The sequence below is a fragment of the Cricetulus griseus genome (assembly GCF_003668045.3).
Source record: "Cricetulus griseus strain 17A/GY chromosome 1 unlocalized genomic scaffold, alternate assembly CriGri-PICRH-1.0 chr1_1, whole genome shotgun sequence".
Classification (NCBI taxonomy): domain Eukaryota; kingdom Metazoa; phylum Chordata; class Mammalia; order Rodentia; family Cricetidae; genus Cricetulus; species Cricetulus griseus.
The window spans coordinates 61206679-61224696 of NW_023276807.1; the positions used below are offsets into that span (position 1 = coordinate 61206679).

Here is an 18018-nt window from a genome sequence, read left to right on the forward strand (position 1 = left end):
ATTTAATACCCAACGGGATTAACTGCAATTCTATGAACTTTTAAAAACACACTAACTTGGATTGCTTTATGTAATCAACACCCTTATTTTCACAGAAGAAATAATTATTTAACGTAGACATTCTATATAGTGATGCATTCAAATCAAACTCATGTGTTGAAAAACTGTGAACATTCTATACTTATGCAAAAAGTTACCCTTGAAAATGAACTGATATAAAACATCTATGAACATCTGGCACTGTCCTGACAAACTCGTAGTACAGTTTATAATTTTCTAACTTTAAACTCAAATTAAATGGCTAAAAATTATATACATGATTGTTCATATACGTAAGTGCACATATACTGGTACTACAAAAAAAAGTGCTGGCATGTTACAGTATTTAGGGGGAGGTGAGTTTGTATAAAGGCAAGACAACTTGCTGAAAGTTACAGCATTAATTATTTGATCTTATCTGTGCATCCCAATTCAACAGAACCGCTACAGTGCGAGCACGAATTATAACGAGAAGTCAGTTGATCCTGGAGAACTTGCCCAGCTGGAATAGTTAAGCCCTTAAGCACGTGGACAATGCGCCGCTTTATTTGCATGGCCAGGACTAACCTGGCGACTGATCGGTTTAATGGCGAAGCTGCAATCACACATACACCCATCACCTGCCTCACGCTGGAAAATGTTATCGTTCGAGTGGCTACGCAGAGTTCTTTTTTTCTTTTTTTCCCCTCCCTTTTAAGAATACCCTAGCCATTCAAGCAAAGAGTGAGCGGGCACCCGGGCCACTTCCAGTTTTAAGAGCACTCCAATCGCCTTGGCCTCGCAGCGGGGAAGAAGGGGAGACGGAGGAGCCAGCCTGGGGCCAGCTTCGTCTCCGGAGCACGCGCAGACACCCCGAGACCGCCCCACCGCCGAGCGAAGAGCCGGGACGCCCTCGGGCCCCGGACCCGCCGCTTCCCGCCCGCGCCGACGACACACGCCCCGCTCCGCTCTCGCCAGAGGCGGCCCCGGGCCGCCGCCGCCGCGGCGTCGGGCTCGCATTCCGAGAGAGGGAGGGAAGGAAGAAAAACCAATAACAAAACCTGGCTTCTCGTTCCCTCCGGAAACCGCGGGCCGGCAGGAAGTGACGAAGGAGAGGTCGTCCGGTCCGCTGGGTCTCGGGCCGCGCTCCCCGCTCGACTCCCGGAACAGCCTGAGCGGAGCGGAGCCGAGCGGCAAGCGGCCTCCGCACCTCGGGAGCCGCTGAGCGCTCGCCCGCCCGCCCGCGCGCGCGGCCGCGTCACCGCCCGCCCCGCCGCCGCCGGCCGGCCGCCCCGTCCCGGTCGCGGGCTGCAGTTTAGACCCGACGGGACGGCTGCTGCTGCGGGCTGACGGTCCCTTGGTGCCGGTGCCCGCCAAGTCGCCGGCGGGAACGTGGACGGCCTGTCGGGAGAGGACCGTCCTGTATGCCACCAGGATCGGGGACGCGGCTGGAGGAGGCCAGGTTTGGGCGTCGATCAGTGTGCCGCCTCTGCCCCTCCGGTCCCGGGCCCGTGTGGCCTTGGGGCTACAGAACCACCACTGTCACCTGTTACAGAATCGCAGCGCCTCAAAGCAGGATGGTTGCAAAAATATTATTCGAATGTGGACTGTCCGGTCCATAGGTCTCAAATGTCCTCCTTCCTCCGGGAAAGGGTGAAGGCCTGTGAGCATGTTCCCTTCTGCGTTAGGACCTCAAACCCCCTGGTGCTAGAGAAATCAAAAGAAAGAATCTTCCCCTCAGTGCTTGAATTGTGTTGTTAGAATTGGTGTTTAAGCTGCATTTCTGTGAGAAATAACAAAAGTTCCAGATGAGAGACCAAAATAGCATTCTTGGCATGAATGGCAAGTAATGCGCCCTTCTAGAACAGGGTAGACGAATTTAAAAACTTCAGATAATGTCTCATGATTAACAGAAAAGGGATTTTCACCTAAAAGTACGTCAGCCTTAAACTAAACCGTAATGGGTACATTTTGAGTGCATTATCTCTGAATGTTCATAGTGACTTTGGACTTCACTCACTCATTCATTTTTCTACTGCAATAATAGTTAAAGCTTATATCACAGCACAACCGAGGGAAGGAGTCAGTTTTCCCAAAAGAACCCGGAGTGTCATTCCCAGCATATATCTTATCGGACGATTAACTTGACAGAAATGAGCCCCTGGACAACCTACTTTAGACGGAAGATGAAGGGTGCATATGCACACACTTGGTTAGACTACACCAAGTGTGTGGGAGTGCTGGTCAAAGTATCATGGCTGCCCTGTTACTCTGAGCTCTCCATCCCTGGTTGGCTCACAAAGCATTTTCTTGATCATGTCAGGATGGCAGGAGAGGCCTAACTTCAGTGCCAATCTTTCACAGCTGCAGCAGGTCTAAGGTAATCCGAGTATCCCAGGACCCATGGAGTGACTGTGTTATTGCCTAGTACTGATGCTTTTGTATTATGTGTCAGATGTTGACGTTTTGCCACTCTGGGTCAGCAGTGATCCGAAATCCTTTTTTTTTTTTTTTTTTTTTTTTTGGTTTTTCGAGAAAAGGTTTCTCTGTGGCTTTGGAGGCTGTCCTGGAACTAGCTCTTGTAGACCAGGCTGGTCTCGAACTCACAGAGATTAAAGGCATGCGCCACCACCGCCCGGCCCCAAATCCTTTTTCTAAATACAACTATAGAGTGGCCTAGTAGGAAGAAATGCTCTGGATAGGAGTACACCATTCATTCCATGGTGCATGGGCAAAATTTTGCAAGAAAAGTTCTAGCAAGAAATTAATGTGGTTCAGACCCATTAGCATTAGGAAAGACTTTGTTAATTTGTCAGATAAATAATGGCACTCACTCTGTACCCTAGTGGCCCATTGTCTTATTATTCCTGTTTCTTCCCTAATTTACTAATTCCCAATTCTGAGCGCTGCTACTGTTGCTGCACTGTTGTCTGTAGCTGTGCTCTTTGAAGCACCTCCAGTCAGACACTTCAAACTTATCGCCATCTTAGCATGCTGGCGTTTACAAGGGTCAGAATGCCACAAATTAAACTGTAGTGTTTGGTCTTCCAGAAGTCTCTGTATCAAAATAGACTGATTATTTACTACAAATCAAAACTATCAGGGAACCCCCTGGAATTGAATTTTAAAAAGTTAAGAATTGAACGAGTTGACTATGTCACCTACTCTTGTTCTTTCCAACCAAAAGCCCACAGCTCTAGTCATTAATATTTAGGAGTTAGGTCTACCCTCATATTTAGATCTTATAGTGAGTTCTGTTTATTGTTCCTTGACCAAAATATTTTTACATGACAGGTGTTTATATCTATCAGACACTAATACATGAATTTACTCTTGTCTTCAGTGTTAGGAATTCAAACTAAAGGTCTGTTCATGTTGTCCACTCTACTCTAAATGAGCATACTAGGTCTCCAAACATCTGGCAAAGATTCCAGATGTGAGAAAGACAAAAACATGCCACCTGCCTTAGAACAACCCTTTCCTAGAATTTCATTCTGTATTTTATATGGACAAGTGCAAAGAAAGAAAATACACACTAATTAACTTACCAAGGGAAACGATATTAATGGCATTTGCATAGCTTACAGAAGATACTTCAAGATATTTTTCTAGAAGAATTTCTACATCGCCTTCTTTGTTGAAGGCAGAAACAAAAAGCCACAAAAGTTGTGTAAATAACTTCTCAGACATTTCAGGTTATTTCTTTTCTTGGTATTAAAACATGCCTTGCTGTTAAATACTACTGTACTCTTATTACCTGCCGTTTCTTCGTTCTCCCTTTTGTAGACTGTCTAAAACACTTCTGAATTGCTTTCATATATCTAACTGAAACTTTCTTCTTATTCTCAACACAAGGGAGGAACTTTGTCCTTAAGAATTCAGTCCTTAAACACAAATAAGAAACCTTTATATCTGTTTGATACACTTATTGCTGTTTGATACACTTGTAATTATCAGTCCAACTTTCTGTGGGAATGTTCAAAGAATGTATGATTATGAATAAGTAGCCATGTAACTTTTTTTTTTTTAATCTCATAGCTTCTTTTAGCCAGATTTGGCTAACAGGCAAAGCTTGGCCAAGCTCCAAATGTGCAGGCATGTTGGGAAGCACGTGAAGAGCAGTTAATGTGTTCATGTATTTTCCAGGTTGTTGTCATAAGGAAACTGGTCTTCTAAAAATCCTACCTATGGTCTGGGTCTTTGTTTTGAAGGGTTCTGTTGTTTCCATCGGAATGACAGCTACAATTTGAAAACTGCAGTAGCATTTCACATTCAACTCTTTTTGGGATATTATTTCTTATTCTACATTTTAACATTTATGTAAGAGTTGTAATATTTCAAAATTAAAAACTGGGAAAATACATGTTTTGTACCTCTATGACCTATATCTGGCGTCAGTATCTTTTTTCCTAAGAACCAAACTGAAAGTACTTTTTAGGCTCCTTAAATGCTGAGGAAAATTGAGGCCCATAGATATTTAGGATCATAATGTACCTTCTTAAGGACTGCAGGGTAGCTCAGGGTAGAGAGCATGCTTAGTATATATTTGACCGGGGTTTGATCCCCAGCACACTCTCAAGACAAATGCCAGGAATGAATGCCATGTGCCTATTTCAATGTGTAAAATCATTCTTAGCTGTGGGCCATCCAACAACAGTTGGTGGCCATTGTCTCAGCCACCCCTCTTTTGTTCTTTCTTACAGATCCCATGGCTGGAAGTTATGGTGTGATGGGTGATGATGGTTCTATGGATTACACAGTCCACGAAGCCTGGAATGAAGCCACCAATGTGTACTTGATAGTGATCCTTGTTAGCTTTGGTCTCTTCATGTATGCCAAGAGGTAAATAAGGGCAGATAAGGTACCAAGCGTCCACGAGATTTAAAGGGATATAATGTGGTCGGTTGTTGTTGTTTTAACTGGATTAAATGCATAAATATATCTCTTAAGAAATTGTGCACTCAGAAGGTGGATCTCTGTGAAGTCCAGGCCAGCCTGGTCTACAGAATGAGTTCCAGGACAGCTAGACAGCTAGTACTGTTTCGAAGAGAAACCCTGTTTTCAAAAAACAAAAGCAAAAAAAAAAAAAAAAAAGAAAAAAGAAAAGAAAAGAAAGAGAAAAGGAAGAAAGGAAGGAAGAAAGAAAGAAAGAAAGTAAGAGTGTTCCTGGACTAAAAGGTGCTGTCTATGAAGGTAGTGGTAACTGAGGTAACTGGAAATCACATATTCAGTTCCAGGTAACAGGACCCACTGCTCTAAAGTATAGTTGCTGTCATTTCTAAAGTAGCCCAACTTTATCACCAGCATTGCTACATTGTCCTCTTGCAATGAGCATGCTTTAAAGTATTTTGGGTCCAAGTGTCTGAAATGCAAAAACTCTTAATGCCTATGCAGTCAGCAAAGCTCTGTCCACTTGTTTGACCCTTTCCTTGATTCTCATGCACAGCACTGTATTAGTTAGCTTCCTGTTGCTGTGATAAAGACCGAGACCAGAAGTGGCTTGCAGAGCAAAGAGTTTGTTTCAGCTTACAGGCCATAGTCCTTCTTGAGAGAAGTAACACAGGAACTCAAGATAGGAACCTAGAGGCAGAAACTGAAGCAGAGACTATGGAGGGACACCGCAACGGCTTGTTCTCTTGTTTCCTCATGCAACCCGAGACCACCCACCCTCTATTAGTATTCCGGCATCTGTGCTGGCCTGTCCTTGGGGTGCTGACAGGATACACCCTCAGCTGCTGCCACTAAGAGCACCACCTGTGCACATTCACTATGTTCCCTTTTAAAAGGGCCCTGCCCACCTCCCATCCTTCCTTCTCTCTCTCCCTTTCTTTCTCTCCTTCCCTCTCTCTGTTTGCCTCTCTCTCTCTCTCTCTCTCTCTCTCTCTCTCTCTCTCTCTCTCTGTGTGTGTGTGTGTGTGTGTGTGTGTGTGTGCATCTTTCTTTCTCTGCCTCTCTCTGTGTGTGCATCTTTCTTTCTCTGCCTCTGTGTGTGTGTGTGTGTGTGTGTATGTGTTATATGCATCTTTTTCCTTCTCTCCGCGCCCCCCCCCCGTGTGCATCTTTCTCTCTCTGCCTCTCTTTTCTCTCTCCCACTGCTCCTGTCCCTCGAGGCCCATCTCCTACCTACCTTTCTTTTTTTACAATCCTTTTCCCTTAATAAAAACCCCCTGCTTGAACTCTGTGGCGTAGTATCTTTCTCTTTCGAGCTGATTTTTAAAATTACAGCACCCACAGTGAATTGGGCCCTCCCACAAGAGTCATGAATGGAGAAAATGCTCCCACAGACTTACCTACAGGCAGTTCTTCATACGAGGTTCTGACTTCCCAGATGACTCCTGCTAGATCAAGTTGGCAAGAAATCAGCCCACTAAATCTCTATTCTTTATAAAAATGTCAATTCCTCGAGAACAAGGAACTTGTCTTTTATCTTTGTGTCATTGATATGCTACATGGTCCAAACTCTTAATAGACACAGTTCTGCCTTAATTTCCAGTGTAGCTTCATTTAAATGCCCTTTTTAACTCTTCTGTGTACTTTCACCCAAATCCAGCAAAAAAGGTAATAAGATTAATGATGATGGTGGTGGTGGTGGTGATGATGATGATGATTATGATTATATGGCTAGAGTGTATTTTAAAGAGGAAAATCAGTATTCTGGTTGTAGGAATATACTTTAGTACATTTCTCCTGAGGTTTTAAAAAAACTTATTAAGTGCTTTATAATAACTAATAGTCCAGAAATAACTTCTGTTTGGACTTGGATACACATTACCTACTTATACTTGCCCTTGCACACCATGTAGCTCCTCTTAGTGGCTGGACCGCTGGGTATGGGTGTAAGAAGGTACCACATGTCATCACAGATCCACTTGCATGTGACATCTTTTCTCTAAAAGAGCTGCCGCCTCCTTCCCACTTTTAAAAGCAGAGATGCACTGCTCTTGTTTCTAAAAAGATATCCCCCTGGAACTATGTCATTAAAGAACATTTTTATTCATGAATTTCCCAAAAGAAAGTCTGCTCACATCCGGTATATTCCCCACTCCAATGATTTGTCTTTAGCTGGATATTGTGAAAGAGGAAAAATGACATGCTTTCTTGTTTGTATATGGTTGTTTTTAATATGCCATTTTTTCCTAGGAGTTAAGAGGAATAGCAATAAAAGGGCCTCATCTTGATATATCGTTTAGTAATATAGTATCACATGTACTACGTGTTAAGCTTTTTTCCCTTGTGATGCCATGCTCTACATAGAGAGCTTATATGTTAGTGGAAAAATATACTTCACAAAAAGAATTTGTGTCATACTTTTAATGGATCATGAGACAATTACATAAGTTTTGAAACAAATCTGCATTTGTTTTGTGTTTTAGGAATAAAAGGAAAATTATGAGAATCTTTAGTGTGCCACCTTCAGAAGAAACCTTGTCAGAGCCCAATTTTTATGACACAATGAGCAAAATTCGCTTAAGACAACAGTTGGAAATGCATTCCATTTGTAAGTATGTTCTTTGCCAAGCTGTATACATAACATGTTTAAAATAGGTCTTCTATTGAGCTCAGTTAACAAAAGGTTACAAAACTTAAACCCTTTTCAGATGAAACAAGGCAGATTTATCCCAAAGTTATTGCTGTTAAGTATTTGGCCTTTCTGTTGCCTAAAGCCTTCTGTGACCTTGAGAGGTGATCATATTCTTATAAGTTTTTCAGGAATTGAGATTGCAATCACCATTTGATACCTCCATTTCTTCCTCTTCCAATTTCTCCTTCCTTGTACTTCTCATTGAAGTACATTGGGATGACACTGAAATGGTAAAACAACAGAACACCCAAGTAGTGTAAGAATGTCTTTCAGGATTTGCAAAATCAAGGTACAAGGCCAGAATTTATATTTGAACAATAGTAATATATTCTATAGTTCTGGTCTGCAAGCACAGACCAGGACACAGGAAAAGAAGAAACAAATTTTAAAATGTGTAGGTCCAGAATCAACTGTACATTGAAGCCTTTTATGTCATTATTTAAAATATTAAGGTGTGGCTTCCATGGTAAATTAAGTTGGATAAGCAAGATGATACTTATTATTAGAATGCCAGGTTCATCTCAACTATCAACTTGATGAAATTTAGAACTACGAGGGAAACACAGTTCTGGGTGGGTCTTGGCATGGGGATGGGGGGTGTCCTAGAATAAGTTCCTTGAGATGGGAAAATTTACTCTAAATGTGGCATGGCATCATAGCATGGGCTGAAGTCAAGGACACAGTCAAAAGGGGTAATTTAGCTGGGTAGGAGCATCCATCTCTCTGTTTCAGACTGAGGATGCAGTGTGCCTGGCTGCTTGCCGGGATTACTACCATGTCTTCCCTGCCACGATGGGCTGCATCCTAAAACCATAAGCCAAAATATGTACTGCTTTTCTTAAGTGGCTTGTGTTAGGTATTTGCCATAGCATCAAGAAAGTAATACATTGTTGCAAAATCAAGCTAACAAAGCACTCCTTTTATTATCTCTCTATAAAGTAAGTACATGCACGTGTGTGTGTAATGTAAGTACTCCATACAGTGAGGCAGTACACAGATGTGGACCAGCTTATTGAGCTCATATGCTTGCTGCTGACTGAGTTTAAGGCAGAAAAGGGGGACAGAGGGACAGTTCCTTTTTTGTTTGTTTGTTTTCCTTTGAGATGGTATGTGTGTGGTTTTTACTCTGCTCTTTTTCATTTTAGCTTTTAAAAAATTCTTCCTTTGAGAATTGTATATATATATACACACAAGTGTGATCATATGAGAAACAGTAATCCTCACTTCATACTAAGCATGCTGGAGTCTCAAAGTAGTGAAAGTGAGACAGATTTGTTTTTGGTATTATAGACACAAGGTATTAGACTGAACAAAAGGCAGAATGTGGCTGGCACACTGATTGGGCACAAAACGGTGGTTTTTATTGTATTTTCTGTTCACTTTGGTCTTTGTTAGGTGAATTCTTTAGGAGCATACAATCTTTCTAGTGTCTAGTATTTCTCCCTCACCAAATTTCCCATCCTGTTGGTTCAGGACATAGAGCAGCATCTACTTACTATTGGGGCTCAAGGTTCCCCCCTCTTTTGATATATAGACTCAGTTATGTAGCAGGCTGCCAGATGTTTCAGCTCTCCCATGACCCTAGAGCTCCTAGACAAGCAGGCACCAGCTGCTAGATGGGGAGATGGGCCTTGTGCCTCTGCTTATCTGTTGTTCCCCGATGAGCTCTGAATGTTCCTCGTGCTGGAAATGGACCGTAATGATGTATTTCCTAAATTCTAGTCCCCCTTTTATTTAAAGCTATTGGTCTTATTTTTAGATGTATTTTAACTTGTTTAATTGACCTAACATTTCTAATCCTACCATAGAACTGATAGTCTGTCTGGTCTAGTATCTAAAAGCATTAGATTATGTGAATGTGTTTTGGACATTTGTTTGTTAATTTTCTTTAAATGGGTTTTTGTTAAAAACTGTTTTAGAGGGAATAATGTGTCACTCTATTGTAGTTAGTATTTCTGCTGCAATTATAAAGGGAAGTTGGGAATGAAGCCATCAACCCACTCTATTTTTTTAATCCTTCAGCCAGTCTGTAAGGCTCATCAATTTCTGACTTTTTGTTAATTCATTGGCAAGGGTCTCTCATTCAGTTGTTGTCTCCAGGTTCCTGCCTTGACTTCCCTTATGATAGATGGTTAGCTGAACTATACCCTTTCCTTCCCAAGTTGCTTCTGGTCATGGTGTTTATCATAGCAATAGAAAGCACACCAGAAATGCACATCCCCACTGCCTACTGCTGCCCCTTAGCTCTTCATTTTGTAGAACATAAGGAGGTTGGATTTTTTTTGTTTTGTTTTGTTTTTTTTGTTTGTTTGTTTGTTTTTCAAGATAGGGTTTCTCTGTATTGTTGTGGAGGCTGACCTGGAACTCACAGACATCCATCTGCCTCTGCCTCCCAAGTGCTGGGATTAAAGGCATGTGCCACCAACACCCGGCAAGGAGGTTATAAACATGACAGACTATCCTGAGTCTTCCTTGTCACTTGTTGAGGGGAACATAGGAGTTAAGTCTCAGCCTTACTTCTCTTAAAAGTCCTCTTAGGCCTTGGGGAGAGACTGAGGTCTGGCAGATAGGACACCCAAAGATAGGGCAGAATGCATCTCCTACATACAGAGGCCGAGGGCTTCTCTTTCCAAATACAGCAATCCTGGAACATGTCCATCTCCCAGATTATGAGAAACAATCACCCTCACTTCATAATAAGAACAGTGGAGTTTCAGAGTAGCAAAAGAAAGATCTATTTTCAGTTGTGCAGAAACTGAAGTCAGCCTATATAAAAGGAAAAATATGGCTGTTGCTCCTATTTGGCACAAAACAGTGGCTTTTATATCCCTAGTTGCAGTTCTTTGCCTCTTTTAATTCTCATTGGTTGAGTTCTTTAGAGAGATGCAATCTTGCCAGTGTCTCAGCATTACTCTGTACCCCAATTCCCCATCCTATTGGTTCCAAACCCAGCTATATCTAATGAACATCTTGGGGCATTTTTAATCCTCTCCTCCCTTTGTATATGGGCTCAGTGAAATAGCAGACTGCCTATAACTTTTCACCCCAGACACGCAGGTGCCCGCTGCCAGCTAGGAAAGGTAGATGTCGGGGCCTCCTGCTTATCCGGGTCCTCTGGTGAGATCTGAACACACCTCACTCTGAAAGTGTACCACAACTCATTTCTTGCAACATGTTCCTCCTGTTCTCTCCAGCTCCCACAGTTCTCCCTCAATACTCCCCCTACAACCTCAAGTTCTCTTCTAAAAGCAAAGCAAAAGCCTAAGTCCAGTTACTGCTGACCATAATACGTGGGTATAGGGCTATCCACTAGAGCACAGGAAACCTTTCAGTGGCCATACCCTCAAAGAACAATGACTCTCCCTCCCTCAACAGCTCTTCAGTGAAAGGTGGGACCTTGAGAGCTCCTCCCCCAAAGATGCTCACATTTTAGTTGGCTTGGTCATGTGCACCTCCTGGGCAGGGAATCCCTGCTACTATGAGTTCATGGGTACCATAGCCATACTACTTCCAGAAGACAATATTGCATAGTACTTCTCCCTACCTTCTGTCTCGTATGGTCTTTCTGTCTTCTCTTCTGCCATGTTCTCTGAGCCTTGGCAGTGATGGGAAGTGTGCTTTTCAATTAAGATGTCCCATTTAGGGGCCAGAGAGACAACCCAGTGGTTACAAGCACAGGGTGTTGTTTACAGGGTTTGATTCCCAGCATCTACATTCACAGCCATCTGTAACTCTAGTTTCAGAGAATCCATCCCCCCCCCTTTTTTTTGTTTACTTGTTTTTTTTTTTGTTTTGTTTTGTTTTTGAAGACAAGGTTTCTCTGTATAGCTTTGTAGACCAGGCCGGCCTCAAACTCACAGAGATCTGCCAGCCTCTGCCTCCCAAGTGCTGGGTTTAAAGGTGTGCGCCACCACCACCTGGCCCCATTTCCCATTTTTTGCCTCCTGCACTGCACACACACATACATGCAGATTAAATACCTATATGTATTAAATAAATAAATAAATAAAATTTCGAGATGTCCTGTTTAAGCACTAGTCACTCATTTTTAGTACTATGAGCAGTTATGAGCTCCTTCACTGACTGTTGCCAACTGCCAAATGAAGTCTATAAAAGCAAGGTTGAGAGCATCCCATGTCTGAGTACAAGTATAAATTGTTAGAAGCCAGTTAGACAACCTGATCACTTAGCAAAAGCAGTATCAGGTTCCATCTTAGTGCTGTAATCTCCTCAGCCATGTGCTTTTGTCCAGGTTTACAGTACCACAGGTGGAGTAGACCTCAAATCCAACCAGAAAGTGGTTGGTTATTTCATCCATAATAGTCATGCCACTATTGCACCAACAGATGTATCTTTTTTTTTAAAGATTTATTTATTTATTATGTATACAGTGTTCTGTCTGCATATATGCCTGATGGCCAGAAGAGGGCACAAGATCTCATTACAGATGGTTGTGAGCCACCATGTGATTGCTGGGAATTGAACTCAGGACCCCTGGAAGAGCAGTCAGTGATCTTAACCTCTGAGCTATCTCTCCTATCTCTCCAGCACCCCCCCACCCAACAGATGTATCTGGTCTGACAGGTCAGTATTGTACCAAGCAGGATCCAACATGGGGTAAGACCATTGATGTCTTAATTGCCCCCCGCAGCACGCATAGTATCTTCAAGAGCTATGGAAGCTAGCTGCTAAGGAGGAAGTTTTCCAGTCAGTTTGAGGTTTACTTCTGTGTTCTGCAGCTTGAATGTGGTGTTTTATCAATTGGGTCTTGTTGTGTAGTTACACTGAGTAACCAAGGGCAATGACAACAACCTGTGTTGCTTTGGAGACTTCTGGGGCCAATAACTGATAGGGCGGTATCCCACTGCAGTTTTGTTTAATAACTCATGTCAGGTGGCTGGCAATGCTTGCCTTTAATGACACACTCGGGAGGCAGAGACAGGCAGATCTCTGTGAGTTTGAGGCCAGTCTGGTCTACAAAGCGAGTTCCAGGACAGTCAGAGCTGTTACACAGAGAAACCATATCTCAAAAAAACAAGATAGATAGATAGATAGATAGATAGATAGATAGATAGATAGATAGATAAAATAACTCATGTCTTCTGGGAGCATCGTTGTCCACCCATGCAGGGTGCCTCTATTCAAACTTTTTTCATTTTTACAATTGTATTTTGAAATTATCTGACTAACTGGTGGGTTTTTATAAGACCATTTCATATATCCTTAGTTTTGGTCACCCCACCCCCTATTCCCTTCTCTCCTCCATTGCTCTGCTCCCTACCACCCCTGCCTTCCTTCCCATGTGTTCAGCTTCCCTTCCAATCATATTTTTAATTGGATTGTGAGATACTAGGTTTCCATGTAGCTTTTTCATATTCTATCCCTTTATGTTAACCATTCTCCCACTCCATCACCCCCTCCCCTCATGCCCCTTCTTGCATTAGCCTTTCTACTCTCACCCCAGATTCTATCACTCTACTTTGGTTTTACCTAGAATTTACTGCCACTCCTTAATGCGCCATTCCCAGTCCAGAGTTTCTGGTGTATTGGCGTCTACGTGTGCTCCAGGCTAAACACACAAAACAAAATGTTTGAAACCAGGCTGCACACATGAGAGAACATGTGACATCTGTTTTACTGGGCCTGAGTTCCCTCATTTAGTATAATTTTTTTCCAGTTCCATCCATTTCCCTGAAGATTTCATGATTTTATTTTCTTTACAATTGAGTTATTGGCCCAGAAGTCTCCAAAGCAACACAGGCTGTTGTTGCCCTTGGTTACTCAGTGTAACTACACAACAAGACCCAACTAATAAAACACTATATTCAAGGTGCAGAACACAGAAGTAAATCTCAAACTGACTGGAAAACTTCCTCCCTACCAGCTAGCTTCCATAGTGCTTGAAGATACTATGCATGCTGCTGGGGGCATTCAAGACATCAAAGGTCTTACCCCATGTTGGATCCTGCTTGGTACAATACTGACCTGCCAGACAAGACACATCCATTGGTGCAATAGTGGCACATTTACAACATTCCATTGTATAAATGTACCACATTTTTACTATCTATCTGTTGATGGACATGTGGGTTGGTTTTGTTTCATAGCTGCTGTGAATAGAGTGGAAGTAAGTGAACATGGATGGACAAGTGTGTCTGAAGTTATGCCCAGGAGTGCTATAGCTGGGTCATATGACAGTTCTATTTCTAGCTTCTTCTGTAGACTTTCAAGTTAAATATAGTAAAAACAAAAAGGTGGTAGTATCAAATTGCTGAAAATAAGTTATTATTGAGTACTCAACCCTAAGTGGGACATCGCTACCAACCTCCTCCCACAAGGCTCAGCAATCATCAAGGAGGATGGATGGGTGGAAAGATGGTAAGAGCCAGAGGTTAAGGAGAACTGCAAAAATAATGCTTCCCACATGTAACAGGATGTTGCACACACGAACTCACAGTGACTAGTTGCCTGCACAAGATCAAGCTGGTCAAAATTCCAGGACAGATGGGTGAAAGGTGCAGAAAATCCCACTTCTGGCAGAGGAGATGTTGACAGTTATTGATTGCTAATGTAGAGAGTCAGTTTCTTTCAGGGAAATGGCCCCGATAGGTTACATGTGATTCCAAGGGTGGCCCCACTGCTATGCACATTCTGAAAGCACCAATTGAACTTCGGGGATTTAAAAAACAAACAAACAAACATGAGAACCTGAAATTGGAAAGGAACTGTACAGTGATAGGAGAGTCTCAGAGAAGCTGGAGTGGAGGAGCCACGTTATGACCAAAGTACATTGTATACATGTGTATGTATATATGAAATTGTCAAAATGTAAATAAAAATATATTTTTAAAAGGTAGCAATATAGAGTAAGAAAGAAGGAAATTTAAAACTTTACTACCTTACTCAGTTTTTCCCTGTATTTTAAAGTTCAGAATGATCCTGATATTTAAGTAATTATAAAGATATCTATAAATAGTGTCAAAATTAGAAGATCTTAGAATAGAATTAACTTCCTCTAGAGGAAAAACGGTTTTTTAATAATTATAAACTAATTTCTTACCAAGCGTCATGATTTAATTGTGATTTAATGACATTAGCTAGTAATTATTTTATATCTTATCTTTCTTGTCATTGTTTCTTCATAGCAAGAAAGTATGAGTACCAACAACCACAGAGCCAAGCTGACAGCGTGCAGCTCTCGTTGGAATGAAACTTCAGACTCAGCACCTGAAGTGACAGTGAAGCAGTGTGGCAGCAAGTTCCTAATCCCCTCCCTCAATCATGACCAAAGGCATTTAATAAACTTGTCACTTCAGGTCATCCCACCACACCAACCACACCCCCCCACCCCTGCCTCGGTTTTCTTTTGCTTCTTCTAGGGCTTGCTGCATAAGTACAAAAACGCTTAGAAGGAAGATGCTCTGTGATTAGAGATGAGGGCCTTCTCTTTTCAGGATCTTTGATGTCTTCAGGATACATCAAAAAATATAAACATGTCTTTGGAAGCAAGAACCCTATAGTTAATGTCACTGATTAGAATATTTTCAGAGTTAAATATGAAATTCTAGCTATTTGAGGTGGTTTGCTGTTAGGTTGTGCTCTGTGATGATGAGTTTAACATCAGTAACAGACTGATTTGTGTTGCTTTCACTATCGTTACTGGCTCTGAGTTGGTGACCTTTGCTTCACAACTTGTGTGACACACCACTGAATTTGTATTCTCTTCTCCATCATGAAGCATGGCCGGTCTGCTGGTTGTAGATGCGTTCTGTAACTGGGTTTGCTTCCCTTTGATTGTATCCCCAAAAACTTGTTATTTTGTTTCTGATCGCAAAGTCCCCTTGCCTCCATAGGGCTCTTTGAGGCCATGCTGTTAGACAAAGAGACATCTGTCTTGCTGTTGGCAACTTACTTTCCCATGTTTCTGTCACTGTTGAAAGTTATTGTCTGGTGTCTTCTGCATTTTAAAGCTTTGTTGAAGACCTACCTGTCTTGTGTCATTCTGTTCTAGACAATGGAATAGTTTTTCAACCTAACTTTTCATGTTTAGTCTCATAAAAGCTGGTTGGAGGTAATGGTAGAAGAAAGGCAGAATTCAAACTGAAAGCTACAGTCCTGCTGCCTTGATGAGTGCAAGGGCCTCTAGAGAAACCAGAACAGAGGCAGATAGCACAGAAGGAAGTGAACTACACAGGGAGACACACCACAATCTGCTTGTAAGTATTACTGAGTTAACAGATGATCCCTGAGCCAAGTCTAGAAGGCAGACTACCTGGAGCCTGGTAGAGAGCAAACAGCTAAAAGACAACAAATACCTGAGCAGCCTTCAGCTTTGTCCTGCCACACACACTACAGTTTGATTCCTGCCGAATGGGTTGCCTGATAAAACAAGCATAATACTTCAGCAGAAATTAACAGAGTCAAGGGACTCTACACCATATTGTTCTTCATGTCCAGTATAAAACAAGAGGCAAGAATGGGAAGAACGACATGAGACCCAGAGTCAAGAGGAAAATGTGGTCCACAATCAAAAGCAAAAATGACTAGTACAAATGGGATTTCAGAATGCCCCATATGTCAAATCAACAGACAGGACTTGAAAGCAGCAATGGTCCCTTGCATTCTTAGCCCCTGGTGGCATGACTTCAGGGGTTCTCAACAAATTAGATGAGCCACTAGCCCCAAACATACAATGAAAAAAATTGTGAATGGCTGGAAAGGAATTTAAGATATAGTGGTATTAGAATCTTCAGATGTGCTAGCATAAACTTCAGGGTTAAATAGAGGAAGATTTGGGACAGGAGCCGTCTCAACCCTGCACACACATATGTACTTGTGTGCATATATACATACATACATACAAACGGAATAGAAAAAGTTTCTTTTAAAAAAATCCAAGTTATAGAGAAAGACCTTGAGGTTGAGGTATACTCAAGGACACAGAGGTCTGTAGGTGCATGGAAGATTGAGGAGCATGAGTTCAGGCCCGAGATAGGCTTGGGTTAAAGTATCATCTGTCTCCTGCCAGGTGTGCTTTGTGCCTCATTTGAGAAATTGTACTAAGTATCAAGTGCTCAGGGAAGGTGATGGGATGTATATCATCTGTCATTTTTATACTTTAAGTTAGTGTATATGACTTATGTCAAAAACAGATAAAGGCCATAGGGTAGGAGAGAAATGTTTGTGTGACATTAAAGGACAGAAGCTCTTTACTTTCAATAGCATAAGGCAGCAGAACTTGTTTATACATCACACCAAGCACTCCTGCCAACCATCTCAGCCTTCCTTCCAGCCTGTCTCCATTCCTTTCTGTCAGCCATGAATTCACAGAAACACTCTCCCCAGGGACTCCCCGTGGCACACGGGGCAGGCAGGTACTCAGTGATGTTCACTATCCTTCCTGTCCTCCATTATGATCCCTCCAGTCTCTCAGGCCTATAAGCGGCTTGCTTGGGGAAGCTCTTCTTCCCTCCCCAACTCCATTCACTGGGGAATCTTGATGCAGATTCAGGGTGCCCCTATCCCTTTCATCCCTGTCTATCCAGACTTAACCTTTGTCCTACTTAAGCCTGCTTGCAGGGGTCTGCCCTCCCACCACACTTGGGGCTGTAAGTCTTGGTGGAAACACAACCCCTCTAATATATTCCCACAGCCCCCTCAGCCTTTCCTCCTGGCCCATCTCCATTTCTTTCTGCCGCCTACCAACCTGCAGAAGCTCTCTACCAAGGACCCCCTCAATCACCACACTTGCCTAGGATCCAGAGAGGGCAACAGCAACCAAAGACCAGAACAGCCACCCAGCAAAGAAGACCAGATAGCAATGCCAAGAAACATCTCAACTATCATAACTTCAGATGCTTTGCCTCTGCCAAAACCAAACATGAACAGCCAAGACAGTTCACTTCCCTCAGAACCCAGTAATCCTATTACAGTAGGTCCTAAGAGACACACTATAGGGGTTTGAGGTGCAAGATAGGGGTTTCAAAATAACAATTATGAATAAGGTCAAGGACCTTAAAGAGGACAAGAATAAATCTCCCAATGCGGAGTGTGACAACACAAAGAAACAACTGGATGAAATAATGGAAACATTTCAAGACCTGAGAGTAGAAATAGAATCACTGTCTTAGGGTTTCTAGTGCTATGATGAAACACTATGACCAAAACAACTTGGGGAGACAAGGTTTATGTGGCTTACATAGCACAGTCTGTTGAGGGAAGCCAAGTCAGGAACTCCCAACAGGGCAGAAACCTGGGGCAGGAGCTGATGCAGAAGTCATGGAGGGGTGCTGCTTACTGGCTTGTTTCTCATGGCTTGCTCAGCCTGCTTTCTTATAGAACCCAGGACCATCAGCCCAGGGATGGCAACATCCACCATGGGCTGGGAACTTCCACATCAATTACTAATTAAGAAGACA

At 42.5% G+C, this 18018-nt stretch overlaps 1 protein-coding gene across 3 annotated transcripts; it reads left to right on the forward strand.

The window, feature by feature from the left end:
• The first annotated feature begins 1278 nt into the window (after positions 1-1278).
• Positions 1279-15586, forward strand: Smim19 (small integral membrane protein 19). Of its 3 annotated transcripts, none has more exons than XM_027395269.2 (4): positions 1279-1480; positions 4722-4860; positions 7392-7516; positions 14746-15586. In XM_027395269.2, exons 2-4 carry the CDS (start codon positions 4727-4729, stop codon positions 14808-14810), a joined length of 324 nt encoding a protein of 107 aa, XP_027251070.1. In that variant the 5' UTR covers positions 1279-1480; positions 4722-4726; the 3' UTR covers positions 14811-15586. The 3 variants fall into 3 exon arrangements, with proteins under 3 accessions (XP_027251070.1, XP_027251069.2, XP_027251071.1); XM_027395268.2 differs by lacking the exon at positions 1279-1480 and adding an exon at positions 1553-1681; XM_027395270.2 differs by lacking the exon at positions 1279-1480 and adding an exon at positions 2336-2398.
• The last annotated feature ends 2432 nt before the right edge of the window (positions 15587-18018 follow it).